General features: G+C 43.4%; 1 protein-coding gene across 1 annotated transcript in view; it reads left to right on the top strand.

Annotated features, from left to right (window-relative positions):
- LOC122808244 (proline-rich receptor-like protein kinase PERK12) overlaps positions 1-16963 on the top strand; it is a 134132-nt gene that overhangs the window by 78228 nt on the left and 38941 nt on the right. Inside the window, exon 4 of the mRNA XM_044079207.1 lies at positions 5075-5360. Within this exon, the coding sequence (XP_043935142.1) occupies positions 5075-5360 (286 nt within the window). The remainder of the gene's footprint in view (positions 1-5074; positions 5361-16963) is intronic.

Raw genomic sequence — 16963 nt, 5'->3', positions numbered from 1 at the left:
CTCTGCCTCACATGGACCGGGATTTTATTCCACAGCATAGATTGTCTCTGAGTGATAAATCTATCCCTCCAGCACATCCTATTTATATCCGTGCTAAGGTTTAAGTCGCTTGCTCTAGTGGTTTTGGTGGATTTGGATTTTTTGAGGTGGAGCATGTCCATTAATTCCGGGTTGGACATGGCCTTGTATGTCAGGCATATGTCACCTCTGAGCAGACGGTATGCAACTGAATAGAGCTGGAGTTTCTTCAATCTGGCAGCATATGACAGATTTTGGAGTCCCTTTATCCTTTTGGTGAGGAACTTTTGGGGTCTCTCCAATTGCTGCAGATGTCGGGTGAGATACATCCCGAAAGGGGCATTGTACTCGATCATTGGTCTGATAAGTGATGAGTACAGGGGAACAATGACCTCACTAGATCTGGATGTGAATCCCTTCATGATCAGGTGGGCAATGTAGAAGGTCTTTCTAACCACTTTAGCAACGTGAGTGTCAAAAGAAAGGCCACTGTCAACCTGGGTCCCCAGGTCCCTGATAACCTCTTCTGTGCTTAGTGGATTGCCACCTATATGGTAGCTTGGGGTTACCTTGTTTTTCCCGAAGGGTATGACTATACATTTTTGGCGTTTAACTTCAGGCCATGGCTCTGGCACCAGCTATCTGTTTCCGTGAGTCCCTTCTGAAGGATATCCGTGTCCGATGCACTTTCCACTATGGCCCAGTTTGCAGTCGTCTGCAAACTTTGTCAGCCAAAGTCCTCCCATGTTGGCCTGTACTTCTGAGAAGTAGATGCCGAACAATAGGGGCCAAGGACCGAGCCCTGTGGGACACCACTTGTGACCGGCTTGGAGTCTGACATAGCGCCAGCAACTCTAACCCTGTGGGTTCTGTCCTTAAGCCAGTTTGCAACCCATCTTGTGACATATGGGTTTACATTTAAGCTGGTAAGTTTTTCTACAATACCCGAGTGGGGTATTGTGTCGAAGGCCTTTGCAAGGTCAAGGTAGGCTGTATGGACTGCCTTTCCCTCATCAATGGCCTTGGTGACTGTTTTGAAGAAGTCGACCAAGTTCAAAAGGCATGATCTGCCCTTGACGAAGCCAAACTGGGTTGGGTCCAATGTCTGCAAGTCCCCTATATCTTTGTTTATGAGTTTATGAGTTCCATTATGATCCTCTCCATAGCTTTGCAGACTAGACTTGTTAAGCTTATGGGGCGGTAATTACCAGGGTCCGTAGAGGCACTGCCTTTGTGGAGTGGGACCACAGTTGCCGTACGCCACTCCTTGGGCACGTATCCTGTGGTAAGGCTGAGATTAAACAGCTGCCTTATGTGCGGGTTTAATTCCTCATTTAGCTCGTGTAGCACACAGCCAGGGACACCATCCGGTCCCATTGATGCTGTGTTTTTAGCTTTAGAGAGAGCAGCTTTCACCTGCGCATTTGAGATGTCTGGGAGGCTACACTCTGCTGGGATAGTTATCTCTCCTTTAGGGGTGCAGAGGGGGTGAAGTTTGCAATGAACCTGTCTGCCAGTATGTTGGCAATGTCTGTGGGTTCAGTGATTTTTGTATCATTTTGGACTAATTCTGAGCATATCTGGGAGTTTCCACCCAGGTTCCTAATATAGCTGAAAAAGGCCTTATGATTGTCCTTTGAATCCATGGCAATTTTTCTCTCAAAATTGGCCTTAGTTGATTTTATGAGTGCTCGTATTTTTTTTACTAATAATGATCAGGGGTGACTTCCCTTTTATGGATTTTGTTCTATCATGTAATAGCTTTCTCCTCTTATTGTAAAGTTTGTTAATGGCTGGGTTCCACCAGACTGGACGTTTGCCCTTTGTGGAAAGAGTCTTGGTTTTATTTGGGATTGCCTGATCCATGCAGTCCTGGAGGTGTTCATAGAAGGCATTTGTAAGGGCTTCCACAGCTTGGGTTGTGGTTTCCACTGACTCAGGGGCCTTGAAGGATACCACACCAGTCTTGAGTAGTGTGAAGTTTGCTTTAGAGAAGTTCTTCACTGTGGTCTTTTTTGTTTGGGGTGGGGGCGGGATGTGGATTTCCAGTGAGATTAGTTTATGATCAGATCTCACCAATGAGGGATATACTTCCGGTGTGGAGCATTTTGTCCCCATGTTTGTGATAATGAGATCTAGTATATTTTCTCCTCTCGTGGGAACAGTGACTAGCTGTTCCATGGCATTTGAATTTATGAACTCCAGGAACCGCTGGGCTAGAAAGTTAGGGCTTGAGTAATGTTCCCAGTCTATATTCGGGTAGTTGAAGTCACCCAATATGATGGTGTTTGGAGATACATTTATACCATCCAGTGTCTTCAGGAAGGCTGTGTGGGGTTCCTGAGTTTGAGAGGGTGGCCTGTAGTATGCTACAATTTGTAGAGCAGTTTTTCCTATGGTTAGTTGCACCTGGATGGTTTCCAAAGCTTCGTGCGTTGCCACCAACCTGGAGGTGTGGGTATCCTTTATGAATATGGATACACCCCCTCCTTTTATGGTGTGGTCCGGGTTTTGGGGCCGGAACGCATGATATGAGGTAAAACCTAATAGTGCTGGGGTGCTCTCAGGAGCCTTGAACCAGGTTTCAGTTACAGAACAGACATCGATGTTCTCCATACTGAGAAGGGCCTCGAGTGTGTGCATTTTGAGATTTAGACTTGTGGCATTGAGCAGCATTACCCTCAGTTTCTTCCCATTTTTGTTTTCTAGGGTGGTAGGTTTAGAATTTCAGCCTTGCCTAAAAAAGGCACTATGGGGGTGGCAAGAGCCTTAGCCAATATCCGGAATCCCAGGGGTGACAGGTGCAAGCCGTCCCTTGCGAAGCAGCGTGGCTTGTCAAGCATGTCATCCCAGGCAGACAGACACTGGATCCCCTTTGAATGACACCAGACATTAAGCCAATTGTTAAAGCTGATCATCTTGTCTCTATATTGTGGCATCATTCTTGGTGAAGGAAGGATACTGCTCAGGGTCAGGGTCATACCTGCCTGGGCTACATAATCAGAGAGCTCCTCTATGTCTCTTTTCATGTAGTCCAGGGAGGTACGTCTCAGGTCGTTCACACCAGCATGGAGAATGACTGTGTCATATTTGTACTTGCCGTGGAGTGACCAGAGTGCTTGTGTTATGTGGCGGATTCTAGCACCCGATAGGCAGCTTACTGTGACCCTCTCCTTGTTCAGCCTGGTGAGTGGGACGTCAGTGTGTCTGACTATGGAGTCACCTATGACAAGTATGTTTGGTGTTGTATTTGGCCTTAAGGGCTGTGACTGCTTTGCACACTGCTTTTGTGGTTTATGTGTTGCTTGTGGGGTGTCTTGAGGTAGCAGTTGTTTGGGTGTCTGCTTTGGAGGCCTCTGCTGTTTAGGTAAATTTTTACTCAGAGCCTCCGAGTATGTCTTTGTGTGTTTATGTGTTTGATTCAGTGGTGTGGTAGCATTATGTGAGGCTGGTTTTGTGGTGTGTGTAGTTGCCTTCTCCTCCTGTCTGGTCTTGCCAGTCCTAAGTTGACCCATCTAATGCCTTAGCAACAGTTGTAGGGATACTATATCCTTTGCACAGTAGTCAGAATTTTCCACTATGACTCCCTTGAAGCACTCTTCCACTGTTTTCTGTACAGCCCATCTTCTGGATTTGGGTATCCTATAAGACCTCAACATAAACTTCCCTTCTGAAACAGTATAACTTGTTAATGAACTGTATTAGCATTGCACTGTTTTGCTCCCTAAGTAAAACTTCCATCTGTACTGGTTTGTGTGCTTTGTGTCGCTTCTTTTAATCCATCTTATCACTACATCCTGCTCCCTAACAGAAACTTCCCTTTAATTGGTGTATGTGTTCTGGGATTTACCCCTTTCAACTGCTCTTGTAAGTTGTTTATGCCTCTTTTAAATGCGATTTTCCCCCTTTCAAGGGTCTCCAGCAAAGTGTACAGATACACAAAAACAGCCACTTCCTTAATATCAAATCTGTTAATTGATATCTCTCTACAGTTGTTTTATCCCCTAGAGAATGCTGTGCGCACCATCTGTATTTTATCTTGCATACTACCTGCCTGGATAACCTTAATGAACATCACTAGCTGTCCTTCCAAAGCACTTTTCTCACAGGCTTCTGCTTTACTTACACTGTCTACTGCTGTCATTGACTTCACTGTACTGTTACTGTTATCTCTGTGTTCATAAAGAGATACTTGCCTTTCTCCTTAAAACTAGTTTTCATTATATTTTTCTTCTTACAATTAGTTTTTGTTGCACTCATTGAACTGTCACCTTAGGTTTTACTTGCTGACTTTAAGATGCATGGTTCTTGCTGCTTTCTACCAGTTTTAACTCTGGTACAGCATTCATGGCATATACTCTCGATATTAGCTTGTTTGACCCTACATATGACACAATATGTAAATAATTAATTTACACGGTCTAAAGCTTCGAACTCTCCATGCTACAGTCTTCTTCAACTAGATGTTTTAGACTTAATTAACTATAATGCAGGACTGCTATACACTTTGAATTTCTCAGACATGAGGTTAAAACTCCGATCAGGTATAATCTGTACCTCTTTTGACAACATTCACCTGGTAATTAGAATTCTCCCCTTCTGAGACTTTAGCCTGACAAAAAGTTCATAATTCTGCCCAGACAGTGCTTTTCCTTTACTTCTTACGTTTATTTCTAAATGCTGCACTAATGCTTTTCAGCCAGCAGCAAATCATATTCATTATTTTATGCAAATTTTGCATTAGCCTATCTGGATCAAATCCATAGATTGAAACCCCACATTTATTCTTCATGGTTGTTTTCTAAATGCTTACTTTATTGTACTAACAACTACAGCTTGTAAACATTGTTATTAAGAAGATAAAATCCTAAAAATAATCATTCACAACCAATTTTTTTTACTCAGTCATGAATTCCTAGATATATTTCTTCTGCAGTCATTTAGGAAAACCATAGAAATACTTTGTCTTTACACATTTAAATGAATGTAAATAACAAAGGTTGGATGGATACTTGGTACAATATTGAACTTTACTAAGTTTCTTTGTTTCCCATAGTGCTTTGGATATGATAATGAAGATGATGGAGATGATGAGGCCTCCAATGTATCCACCCGGTGAAAACTTCAATCCACCACCTATGCAAAATGCCAGTTTGCCACCTATGCAAAACTCCAGTTTACCACCTCAGAATTCCAGTTTACCACCTCAAAATTCCAGTTTACCATCATTACCATCTCCTACTGCAATGTCAAACAAAACCGCCAATGCAACGCAAAGCAATCCAGGCAATATGATGAGCAACAATACCACGATGCAAAACAACACCAATGGCATGACTATGGTAATGATGAAGATACTTACTCATTAATTGGTATCACTGGAGAGAAGCTTTGGGTCTGTGCTTTCATTTTATAGTATACAAACAGCTTGACATTAAACAAAGTTCAAAATATGTTTTCACTTAAAGCTACAATGGTAAAATCATGTATTTATTTATTGACATTTGATTACTGGAAAATTCCATCTGGGTAGGAGCCCATTTTCAATGGATGACTGGGGAGAAAAGCTCCAAGGTCTTGCAAAACATTTTAAGAATAATAATTTTACAGTCTTTGAAAATAATACAAAAAAATACAGTTTAAATAATTATACCAAATTAGACATAATATGAAAACATTGGTTAAGAATAGATACAAGTTACATGATGGTTATTTAACAGAGACATGTTAGCCAGTTATAGAGAAATTAAAGATAAGTTAGTATAATACAAACAGGGATTGCAATATGAAGTGAGAGAAAAACAGGCTTATGGTATATTTAGACAGAAAGTCTGGGAAGAAAAATTGATAGAAGTAAGGAAGTGAGTAAATAAGGCAGAGTAAGGAGATGTAAGACATAAACAGATGTTTGTCCACATTTAAGGATATAGCTTATCATTGTGTTGAGCAAGATAATAACCAGTTTTTGGCTAGAAAGTCTTCCAGAATGGTTTTGAAGGATGGGCGAGAGGGTATTGACCTGCTGGATAGATGTAAAGAGTTCCAAACTTTACAACATCATACAAGTACAGACAATGCCCTACCAAATTAATAGGTCTGTGGACAGATAAGGAGTTTTTGGTCACTGGATCATAATGACCAACTAGGAACATAGTTGTGTTAAATTTTATTTAGTGCTGGACAAGCAGATGGATTCTGGATAATTTTATAGGTGGTAAAAAGCTGTATATATGTTAGTTGATGGGGTAGTTCTAACCAATTTAGGCTTTTTAGTGGTGAGTTTGCTACAAATTTAGCAACTTTGTCATAGGATTGCTCAAGTTTTGATTTTTGTGATGTCTGAAGGTTAGTAAGATGGCAGCACCAAAAAGAAGTTCAGGGAGGAGAAAAGTAGTGGTAAGTGTACCTTTAGTTGCATTACTAAGAAAGTTTTTTGGCACCCCTAGTTCTTGATGAGTTTTTCTCATGCAATTTTGTATAAGCAGGTCAAATGTAAGTTTCTCACTACCATCCCTAGTAATTTACAATTATAATAGATTTATTTCAATGATTGCACTATCAAGAGAGGTTTTTAAATGTTGTTTTTTTCATGGGAGAGGGATTTGGGAAAAAAGAATTGTAGCGTGTTTTTTTTAGGGTTGAGCATGAGTTGAGTTACAAAGGCATGCTTCAGTTGCTGTTAAAGGCTCCTGAGTAATCTTTTGGAGGTGTGTCATATTGTCAGATATGCAAATGAGTGTGGAGTTATCCTATACTATATTGGAGGTCTGCTGTGTGGATGTGTGGAGGATGTTAGTGAGAATGCTAAAGAGGAGGGGACCAAGGATAGAGCCTTGTGGTACATCAATGTGACTGGGAGATATGGAGAAATGGTGGAGTGCCATTTTACTGACTGTTACCTATTGGATAGGTAACCTTTGACCCATAGAAGGGTGGTCTGAGAAAGACCTAATGAGGACATTTACAGTAGAAGTTTGTTGTGACAAACTGTATTGAAGGCTTTAGACAAGTCTAGAAATGAAGTAAGTAGTTTGCCATTATCTTTAGCTTTACTGACAGTATCTATATAGGTTAGAAGTGTAGTGTTAGTACCATGGGAAGGATGTAAACCATGTTGTGTGGTGGATAGCATTTCTTCCTGCAGGATATAGTTTAGCAATTGTTTTTGAATACATCTTTCAAGTATTTTGGGGAAGTAGTATAAGATTGCTGTAGGTCTAAAGTCAGTCCTTTGTGTAGCGGGATAATGTGTGACTTTTTCCAGAGAGAAGGAACATAGAATTCCTGGATTGACCTGTTTATAGGGATTGCGACAGGGTGGGCAATGCTATCAGCAGCTATTTTAAGGTATTCGCAAGTAGATGGTTTGAGTTTGTGCACTGGGGTAGTTCAGTGCTATATGTTACACTTATCCCCAGTGTACACTGGTGCAGTTCAGTGTTATGTGTTACACCTATCCCCATGTGTACTGGAGCAGTTCAGTGCTGAGTGTTACACTTATCCCCCATGTGCACTGGGGTAGTACAGTGCTGAGTATAAGACTTATCTCCCATGTGCGCTGGTGCAGTTCAGTGCTGAGTGTTAGACTTGCAGTTCAGTGCTGAGTGTAAGACCTATCCACAGTGTGTACTGATGCAATTCAATGCTGAGTTTTAAATCTATCCCCTATGTGCATTGGAGCAGTTCAGTGCTGAGGGTCCGACTTATCCCTGATGTGCACTGGAGCAGTTCAGTGTTGAGTGTTACACTAACCCACCATGTGCACTGGGGTAGTTCAGTGCTAAGTGTTACACTTGTCCCCGATGTTCACTGAAGCAGTTCAGTGCTGTGTGTAAGAGTTTTTCACTATGTGCACTGGTGCAGTTCAGTGCTGTGTGTTACACTTATCCCCATGTGTACTGGAGCAGTTCAGTGCTGAGTGTTACACTTATCCCCCATGTGCACTGGGGTAGTTCAGTGCTGAGTGTAAGACTTATCTCCCATGTGCACTGGTGCAGTTCAGTGCTGAGTGTAAGACTTATCCACGGTGTGCACTGATGCAATTCAATGCTGAGTTTTAAATCTATCCCCTATGTGCACTGGAGCAGTTCAATACTGAGTGTCTGACTTATCCCTGATGTGCACTGGAGCAGTTCAGTGCTGTGTGCAAACATTTTCCACTATGTGCACTGGTGCTGTTCAGTGCTGTCTGTTAAACTTATCCCCATGTGCACTGGTGCAGTTCAGTGCTGAGTGTTGCACTTATCCCCTTATGCACTGGTACAGTTCAGTGCTGTGTGTTACATTTATCCTCATGTGCACTAGTGTAGTACAGTGCTGAGTGTTACAATTATCCCAGTGTGTACTGGAGTAGTTCAGTGCTGAGTGTCACACCTATTCCCTCATGTGTACTGGAGCAGTTCAGTGCTGAGTGTTACACTTATCCCCATGTGCAGTGGGGTAGTTCATTGTTGAGTGCAAGAATTATCCATGGTGTGCACTGGTGCAGTTCAGTGCTGAGTGTTCTTATCTCCCATATGCACTGGCGCACTTCAGTGCTGAGTGTAACACTTATCCTCTATGTGCACTGGGGTAGTTCAGTACTGAGTGTAAGACCTATCTACAGTGTGCACTGATGCAATTCAGTACTGAGTTTTAAATCTATCCCCTATGTGTACTGGAGCAGTTCAGTGCTGAGTGTAAGACCAAGCTCCCATGTCCACCAGGGTAGTTCAGAGCTGAGAGTAAAACGCATCTCCTGTCTGCACTGGTGCAGTTCAGTGCTTATTGTAAAGCTCTTGCAGAGAAAATTAATAGTAACACATCAGTCATGGCACTCTCTTAGGTGAAGACTCTTGGAGTGTTTGGGTAGACCAGCTACTTCAGGTGGAGGAATATAAGTAACGTCGGGTCTTGCTCTGAGTGAAGGTAAAGAAACTCAAAATACTGACCAGTGTTTAGTTGTAATGATGGCAAAAATGCAGAAATCATACCACACCCTTTGGTAGTAATGAAAGAACTTAGCCATAATATGACTTTCTCCATGTACTGGTCAATTATTGTTTCCATTCTCATCTGTAATTGAAAGCTTTGAGTGATGGCTGAAAGGACATCAGCTTAGCTAAAACTGATAAAAATGATCATATTTTTATAGGGTAGTTAGAACCACATTCCATTAGAGAGTGATAAATATGGCAACCCAAGAATATTTCACAGTACAAACAGTAGTCATAGTTCAGCAGCTTGTAAGGTTGCCTCCTGGACACCTCCCATAGGAGGTCTACTAGTCATTGCCCACTGACAGATGGTTTCAGACCCATCCAAAGAAATTTAAAAGGATAGTAGCATCTGTTGGGGACATCTAGGATATCACATGATGAGTTAGAAACTGTTTCAGGGGATACCTTGCTCAGTTTGGTTCCAAAGTGATACCCACCTTAAGTGATTCAAGAAATGGATGGACTTTGACAGTATTATTTTCTGTCTGTCTGACATCTTCAGGTGTAAAATGTCTTTCAGTCTAGTTTGGCATCTTTATCATTGTGGAGATCCTGTGCTACAGGAAGATGAATGACCACAATCATCCTCAAAATGCATGCTGGTTGTTGATTTTGAGACAGTGGATGACAGATATTATTAAAAGCTAATGACCAGGGATGGCGTAAGTGGTTGTTCATCTGTGTATAAGCTGAAAAATATGACGTCACACATCTTTAATGTCGCAATTACCGCTGTGTTTTTTTTCTTTCTGTCTTAATACTTAATTTTTGCTTCTGTAATGTTTGACATTTTTTTCTATTTCAATGATTTTCCTCTTCTCTATTTTTCCTTGCTCTTTCACTATAACTTTTTGGAAACTCTGGGTAAGTTGCAGAGAAGAAAAATAACATAATTTCTTTTTTGTCCTCAAGTTTCCATTTTTCCATCTTCAGGCATCTTTCTGGCTGGTCAGTTTTTTAACTTTTTGTTTTTTTTATTACCACGGTGGGGCCTCTCATATCATTTGTTGTATCAGGACCTAGTGCAGCAGCAAGATCTCTTTCATTCTTGGAGTACGTTGCATTTTTTTTCTACCAGCCCTGGTCATAGTGCCAGGGCTGGGCACTTTTTTTTATCCTGGGATGAGTGCACCCAACCATATATATCAGTGTCACCTAGATGGGATTTAGTAAACAATGGGTCTACCATGTGAAGGTATATACCACAGCTTGAGAATGATTTCATTTCAAAACAAAACCTGTCTTTTTTGCAATGATTTAACCTCTCCATCCAGACCCCCAACAGTATGGCTCTTTTAAGGGTGGATCATGCCTGCTTAACCAAGTACATTTTTTCAAAAAGTCACACAAAATGCGGATAATGGTAAGATGGTAAGATAGTCCATACAGCCTAGTTGGATGGGAGTGAGTGTCCAGTGCTAGCTCACATATTATAATAGGAGGGAGATGGTGGAATCCCATCACAGTGGTCCATTTAGGAGAAAGTTCCAAATACCAGATTATGCATTAGGATGTTATGGAGCATGAACCTGCCAAGGGGGAAAATCACTGGAAACAGAAGCATGTGGCCACACTTAAATAGACTGGTAGGCACTGTACAGCACTTTAAAAAATCCTAACTCACATTGGGTGATGGATGGTATCCCTCGCTGTGCCTCCATCTCCCTATAATGGGAGGAATCAAGGGATAGGAATTGTCTGATAGACAATTAAGGGTTGATAGTTGTGGAGGGAAAGAGTGAAACAAATACATTTTTAGCAATGATGAAAAAGCATCAGTGACTGATCAGTCCATTTATCTTATTGGCAGATATATTCAGTGTAATATTTATGTGTTTAATTGTTTGTTTATTTGTTTCCTGATATTTTGTTGACTATGTTAGCCTTACTGGCCAGATTCTATTTACAGAGTGGACCTGGGAAGAAAAGCTCCAAAAAAACAAAAGTTTAAGTCATATAACAATGTTTCACACAATTGCATACAAGGTTTTTGCAAAATCAAATAATGTTAGCAACTGCTTTGTGTAACATTAAACGACAATAAGAAGAATGCATAAAAAGAAACACAATAAAAAGATAATGGGCAGGATTCACGAAGGCTTGCACGGAGTGTAAGATACGTGTAACACTCCATGCAAGCCTCGCGATCCAGGAACAGCCCAAAACTCCGTGTAAGAGACCAGATAAAACGTCTCTTACACGGACTGGGTGTGGATATGCTAAATACCTCACTTGCAGCTGAAAGGTATGCAAATGAGGTATATTAACGATCCACGAAGCAGAAACACGCCCTTGTAAGAGCCGTTTTAGCTGCAGAAATGTACTCAGTTGACAACTGAGTACGTTTCTGCAAAAATCACAATGGAGCCATGTCAGCTCCAAATAAAGGGTGCATATGTGTCAGGCAGCATGCCAATGGCCAAATATGTGGCCATTGGCAAGGTAACCCGATGCAAATATAAAAAAAATATAATTTTTTTTCTTCGGCGATCGCCGATGTTTAAATGCAGCGCAGCCCTGCGCAAACAGGCTGCGCTGTATAAAACATAAAAATGAAGGTTATAAACCCACAAATGTGGGTTTTATGCAATACATGGAATGACAATGCAGGGACTAGCAGACCAAAAACAACATGGCTACCGTGTAGTGGTTGCTAAGGGGGGAAGCTGAGTCTAAGACATGTAACTAAGCATTAGTAGGCCATCTCATGTAAATGAGGTTTAGGATACTGAATCCCACAGTCACATAGCAAATGAGCACAGTCTGAGTAGTGTAAGAGATACATAAGGGGGAGGAATAGAGTAGGAGATAGGTGACATCACAGGGGGGAATGGTAGAAAGAAATGCAGTTCGTTGGAGGTCAGTGTAACATGACAGATGACAGACACAGATCAGGGAAAGAGGAGTGCCACAAGATAAGCATGGGAAAGTCAAGAAATGGAAGGTGTACACTGTTACTTACACCAAAGTTTCTTGCTGGGCGTGCATGCACACGAGTGCGTGCCATGAAGTGCGAGTAGGGCAGTGTGCGCACGTGTAAGACAGGCTGAGCATGTGGGAGCGTGTTGGTAGATTTGTAACACTGTTTGCACTAGTGTGCGCACGTTTTAACCCAAATACGCAGATCCTGAGCCGTGTAAGCATGTGTGCGCACATGTAAGCCACTGTGAGCGTGTTTCTGCTGGTATGCACGCTGCTCCCCCCTGAGGAAACAGAAAGGAAAAAGGAAGCAACAGAATTAGTAGGAAGCTAGCAGGGAATACTGCTGGAGCTAGCAGGTGAAAACAATTAGAAGCAGGCAATCACACAGGCAGAATAGTAGCCCAGCCCAGCAGTTAAAACTCTGCAAACAGCAGTGCAGGATGTTTCTCTCAAGAGACACTGCAAGACAGGAGTAAGCTATTAGAAGTGAAAACTGAAAAAGCTGAACTCAGAGCAGAAATGCTAGGGGCTGCCATAGCTGTCATAAGGAGACATAGGTGACTTGCTGAGGGTGGTGACAATGCAGATGGTGCCAGACAACCCACAGTGAGGATACGGAGAAGAGTGTACAGGCCCAGGGTCACCTACCACGGGTTACATGAGCTGGAGATAGTAGAGCGCTATAGAATGGACAGAGAGCTGCTGCAGCAAATAGTCGAGCTGTGCAGTCCACGCCTCACACACAGAACCAACAGAGGGGAACCCATCCCAGTGGAAACCAAGGTATGTGTTGGCCTAAGAATACTAGCAACAGGTACCTTCCAGAGACCAACCGGTGATATGATGGGGATATCACAGGCATCAGCCTCCAGGGTACTGCACCAGTTCCTGAATGCCATGGCAGCACATGTCGGTGATCATGTATATTTCCCCAATGCCCGTGAGGTATTGGCCAGCAATATGCGTCTCTTCCAGCAAATAGCGGAATACCCTGAGGTAGTGGGTGCAATAGACTGCACGCATATATGCATCAAAGCACCAGCCGATGAGTGGGGTAGGGCCTACATTAACCGCAAGGGCTTCCCCTCCATCAACTACAAGGTCGTGTGTGATGCCCAATGCATAATAATGAATGTGTCTGCTGGCTGCCCTGGGAGCTACCATGATTCCCACATCTGGCATTTGACGCAGCTGTACCAGACATTTGCCAATGGGGACATCCCACACGGACACCTAGTGGGGGATGCAGGTTGTGCACTGGAGCCGTGGCTGATGACACCCATCAGAAATGCACACACACCTGAACAGGAACACCATAATGAGGCACACGCAGAAACACGTAATGTAATAGAGAGTGTGTTTGGGCTGCTCAAGTCACGGTTCTGGTGTCTGGACACATCTGGTGGAGCCTTGTAGTACTCACCAACAACATATACCCAAATTGTCATGGTATGTGCTATGCTACATAATATGATCTTGCGAAAACAGCTGCAGCAGGACCAGCATAGGGCCGGGCCAAACAGCCCCCCACCATTGCCAAGGCCATCACAAGCAGAGCATGACTCGGAGGAGGAACAACCTGAGCCTGCCCCAGTAGGCAGAAGGAGGCATGCCCAGTATTCCCTGGCCTTGGCAAAGAGGCAACGCATAGCACATACACTGCTCAGTAGGAACCCTGGGAATGATACTCCCTCTGACTCACTCAAATAATAACAGGGATGCCTAAAATGACATGACCTGCTCACAAACATGTACAGGGAGTTTAATATGTGCATCCAAGAGACGCAGCCCTGCAGCACCACCCGAGGCATGAATGCCATGAGTTAAGTAATGTAACACCATGTACTATATGCACACTTGAGGACCCTGACTAACATCCACCCTCACCAAGCATGAAGCCACAAAATGAAGATGGGATGATCAATTGCAATAACTGGCTGAAGTAATGCAGTTAGTCAAAGGGGAGCCAATGTGCTTCAGCCTAGGAAGACATGCTGAGCATGACATGATGCACCACCTGCTAGGGGTGGCGTGCACCTATCAGTCCAGGCCCGATGGATACTGGCAAAGGCTGTCAGTACCCACAGCATGCCCTGAATAGGTAAGTCTCAAAACACAAACCCACCTTCATAGGTACCACAAGGGATAGGAACCTAGATGTAATGCTACCCAATGCCAGAAGTCTAAACAGCAAGATGCGTGCAGTGTAAACGCACACAGTATGGAGAATGTTGATATCAGTCCTGTAATAGAAAACTGGGTCAAGGCTCACATCAGCACCCTAACACTACCAGGTTACACCTCATACTGTGCTGTACAGCCTCAAAACATGGAACAAGCTACAAAAGGAGGGTTACTAGCAATAAATGTCAAGGATAACCACACCCCCATGTTGGTACCACAACAAGAAGCAGCATGGATTAGCCATGGTCAAATACCAATGGCTAAAACTGCCTCCCAGTATATAGCCTGCTGCAGACTACTGTCCTAATACCAGGAACTGCACCTGGCCTATGTTGGAATACATGAATATATCAAGCCCCCCAAACCACATTATATTGGTTGACTGAAAATACCCAGATATACACTGGGAGCATTATACTAGCACCAACACAGTAGGGGAAAAGTTCCCAGAATCCATAAACCAAAATGCCCAGGAACAAAGTACCACTCCCACAAGAGGGGTAAGCATACTGGATGTGATAATCAGCAACATGCGTACTGGATGGCAAGATGAGAAGTGTATCCCTCACTGATAAGACCGGACCATAGAGTAATCACACCGGATATACACATACTGACCACAGTCCCTGGCCAGAAAACCACAGTGAAAAACATGTGCAAAGCATAAGTTGCACCCCTCCAAACCGATGTGAAATCCACGAAAGGCCCTGTGCAGGTGCAGAATATGGGACACACTGCAGAACATGTTATACAGGCATTCCATGAACACAGCCAGGAATGCTTGGATTATGCAATCACAAATAACAACAAGACACAATGCCATACACACAGGCATCTGGCATGCTGGTCTCCAGCCATTACCAAACCATGCAAGAGAATGAGGAAGCTACTACATGATAGAGCAAACATAAAAAGGGAAGTAATCACTGATCAGTAGTATGGCAATAAAATATGTCCACACATACAGTCCACTAAGGCCAGCCACAACAAGTAGAATCTGTGAATCCAGAGGCAATGTGACACCTGCCCCAAGTACACAGACAACCCTCAACTCCCCCCAATAAATACAAATATATGTGAGAGATGCAACCATTTATCCAAACCGGAGGCTGAGCTCCCCCAACTCAGTACTGTCAAAACTATTCAGGAGGAGAAGGTAACCACATACACCACAAACCCAGTCCCACATAGACCTATCACAACTGTAAACGAAACACATAAACACAGAAAAACATTCCCGGAGGCCCTAATTACAAACACACCATACCAACAGAGGCCTCCAAAGCAGACACCAAGCAACCACAACCTCCAAACATAGCACATGCAACACATAGTACACAAAGCTGGTGTGCCAAACAGTTACAGGCCAGAAGGAGAAACAACATGCCTGATACAGTTGTAATAGGTGTCTGTATAGGCAGACACACTGCTGTCCCACTCACCAGACTGAACAAGGGAAAGGGTACAGTAAGCTGCCTTTAGGCTGCCACAATATGCCACATAACACAAGTACGCAGGTCACCCCAAAGCAAGCAGAAATATGATGCACTCATTGTCCATGCTGGTATGAATGACCTGAGATGTACCTCCCTGGACTACATGAAAAGAGACATGGATGAGCTCTCTGAGTATGTACTCCAGGCCGGTATGACACTGGCCATTTGCAGCATCCAACCCTCACCTAGAATGATGCCACAGTACAAACACAGAATGATCAGCTTTAACAGGTGGCACAGTTACAGCTGTCAGTTCAAGAGGGTCTAATGTCTGTCTGCTAGAGATGTCATGCATGACAAGCCATGCTGCTGTTCCAGGGATGGCTTGCACCTGTTACCCCTGGGTGTCTGGATACTGGATAAGGCCTTTGCCACCTCCATAGAGCCGTACGTAGGCAAGGCCAAAAAGACTAACCCACCACCCTAGAAAACATAAGTGGTAAGAAACATAAGGGTAATGCTGACCAATGCCAGATGTGTAAACTGCAATACGCATGCTCCTGAGGCAATACCCAGTATGGAGAACATCGATGTCTGTGCAGTGACAGAAGCCTGCTGCAAGCCTACTGACAGCACACCAGCACTACCAGGTTATACCACATATCATGCGTTATGGCCCCAACACCTGGACCAAAACATCAAAGGAGGGGGAGTATCCATATGTAACACAGACACCCATACGGCCAGGTAACTGACAATGCACGAAGCAGCGGAGACCACCCATGTGCACCTAAGTGTAGTCAAAACTGCTGTACAGTCTGTAGCATGCGACAGACAACACTCTCACACACAGGAACCCCACCCAGACATCCTGAAGACAATGGACAGTGTGAATGTCCCACCAAATACCAGACAAGGTACTCACAAATTACCACATAGGTGGTAAACCATTATGTATGCAAGGAGTAATCAGGGACCTAGGGACACAAGTCGACAGTAACCTGTCATGTGACACTCACAATGCCAATGTGGCTAGGAAGACTGTCTATATTGGACACCGTATCATGAAAGGATTCACATCTACATCAACAGAGGTCACTGTGCCCCTGTACTGTTCCCTTATCAGACCCATAATCTAGTACAATGACTCATATGGGATGTACCGTACCTGACACCTGCAGAGGTTAGGAAGACCTCAAAGGTACCTCACCAAGAAGATAAAGGGTGTCAAATATATGTCATATGCTGCCTGGCTGTAGACACCCCAGCTGAATGCAGTCACAGACTGCCTACACAGAGGCATTGTATGTCTGTTGTACAAGGCCATGTCCAACACAGGAGTAATGGACATGCTCCACCCCAGGAAATCAAAGCCATTGGAGCTGTGAGAGTGACAGATGTCAGCCTCAACACATAATGAAATAG

The sequence above is a fragment of the Protopterus annectens genome, chromosome 8.part0 (genome assembly GCF_019279795.1).
Source record: "Protopterus annectens isolate FY-2018-M chromosome 8.part0, PAN1.0, whole genome shotgun sequence".
Classification (NCBI taxonomy): Eukaryota; Metazoa; Chordata; order Ceratodontiformes; family Protopteridae; genus Protopterus; species Protopterus annectens.
The sequence above is the reverse complement of the archived record's forward strand: the minus strand, read 5'-3'. Positions and strand labels throughout refer to the sequence as shown.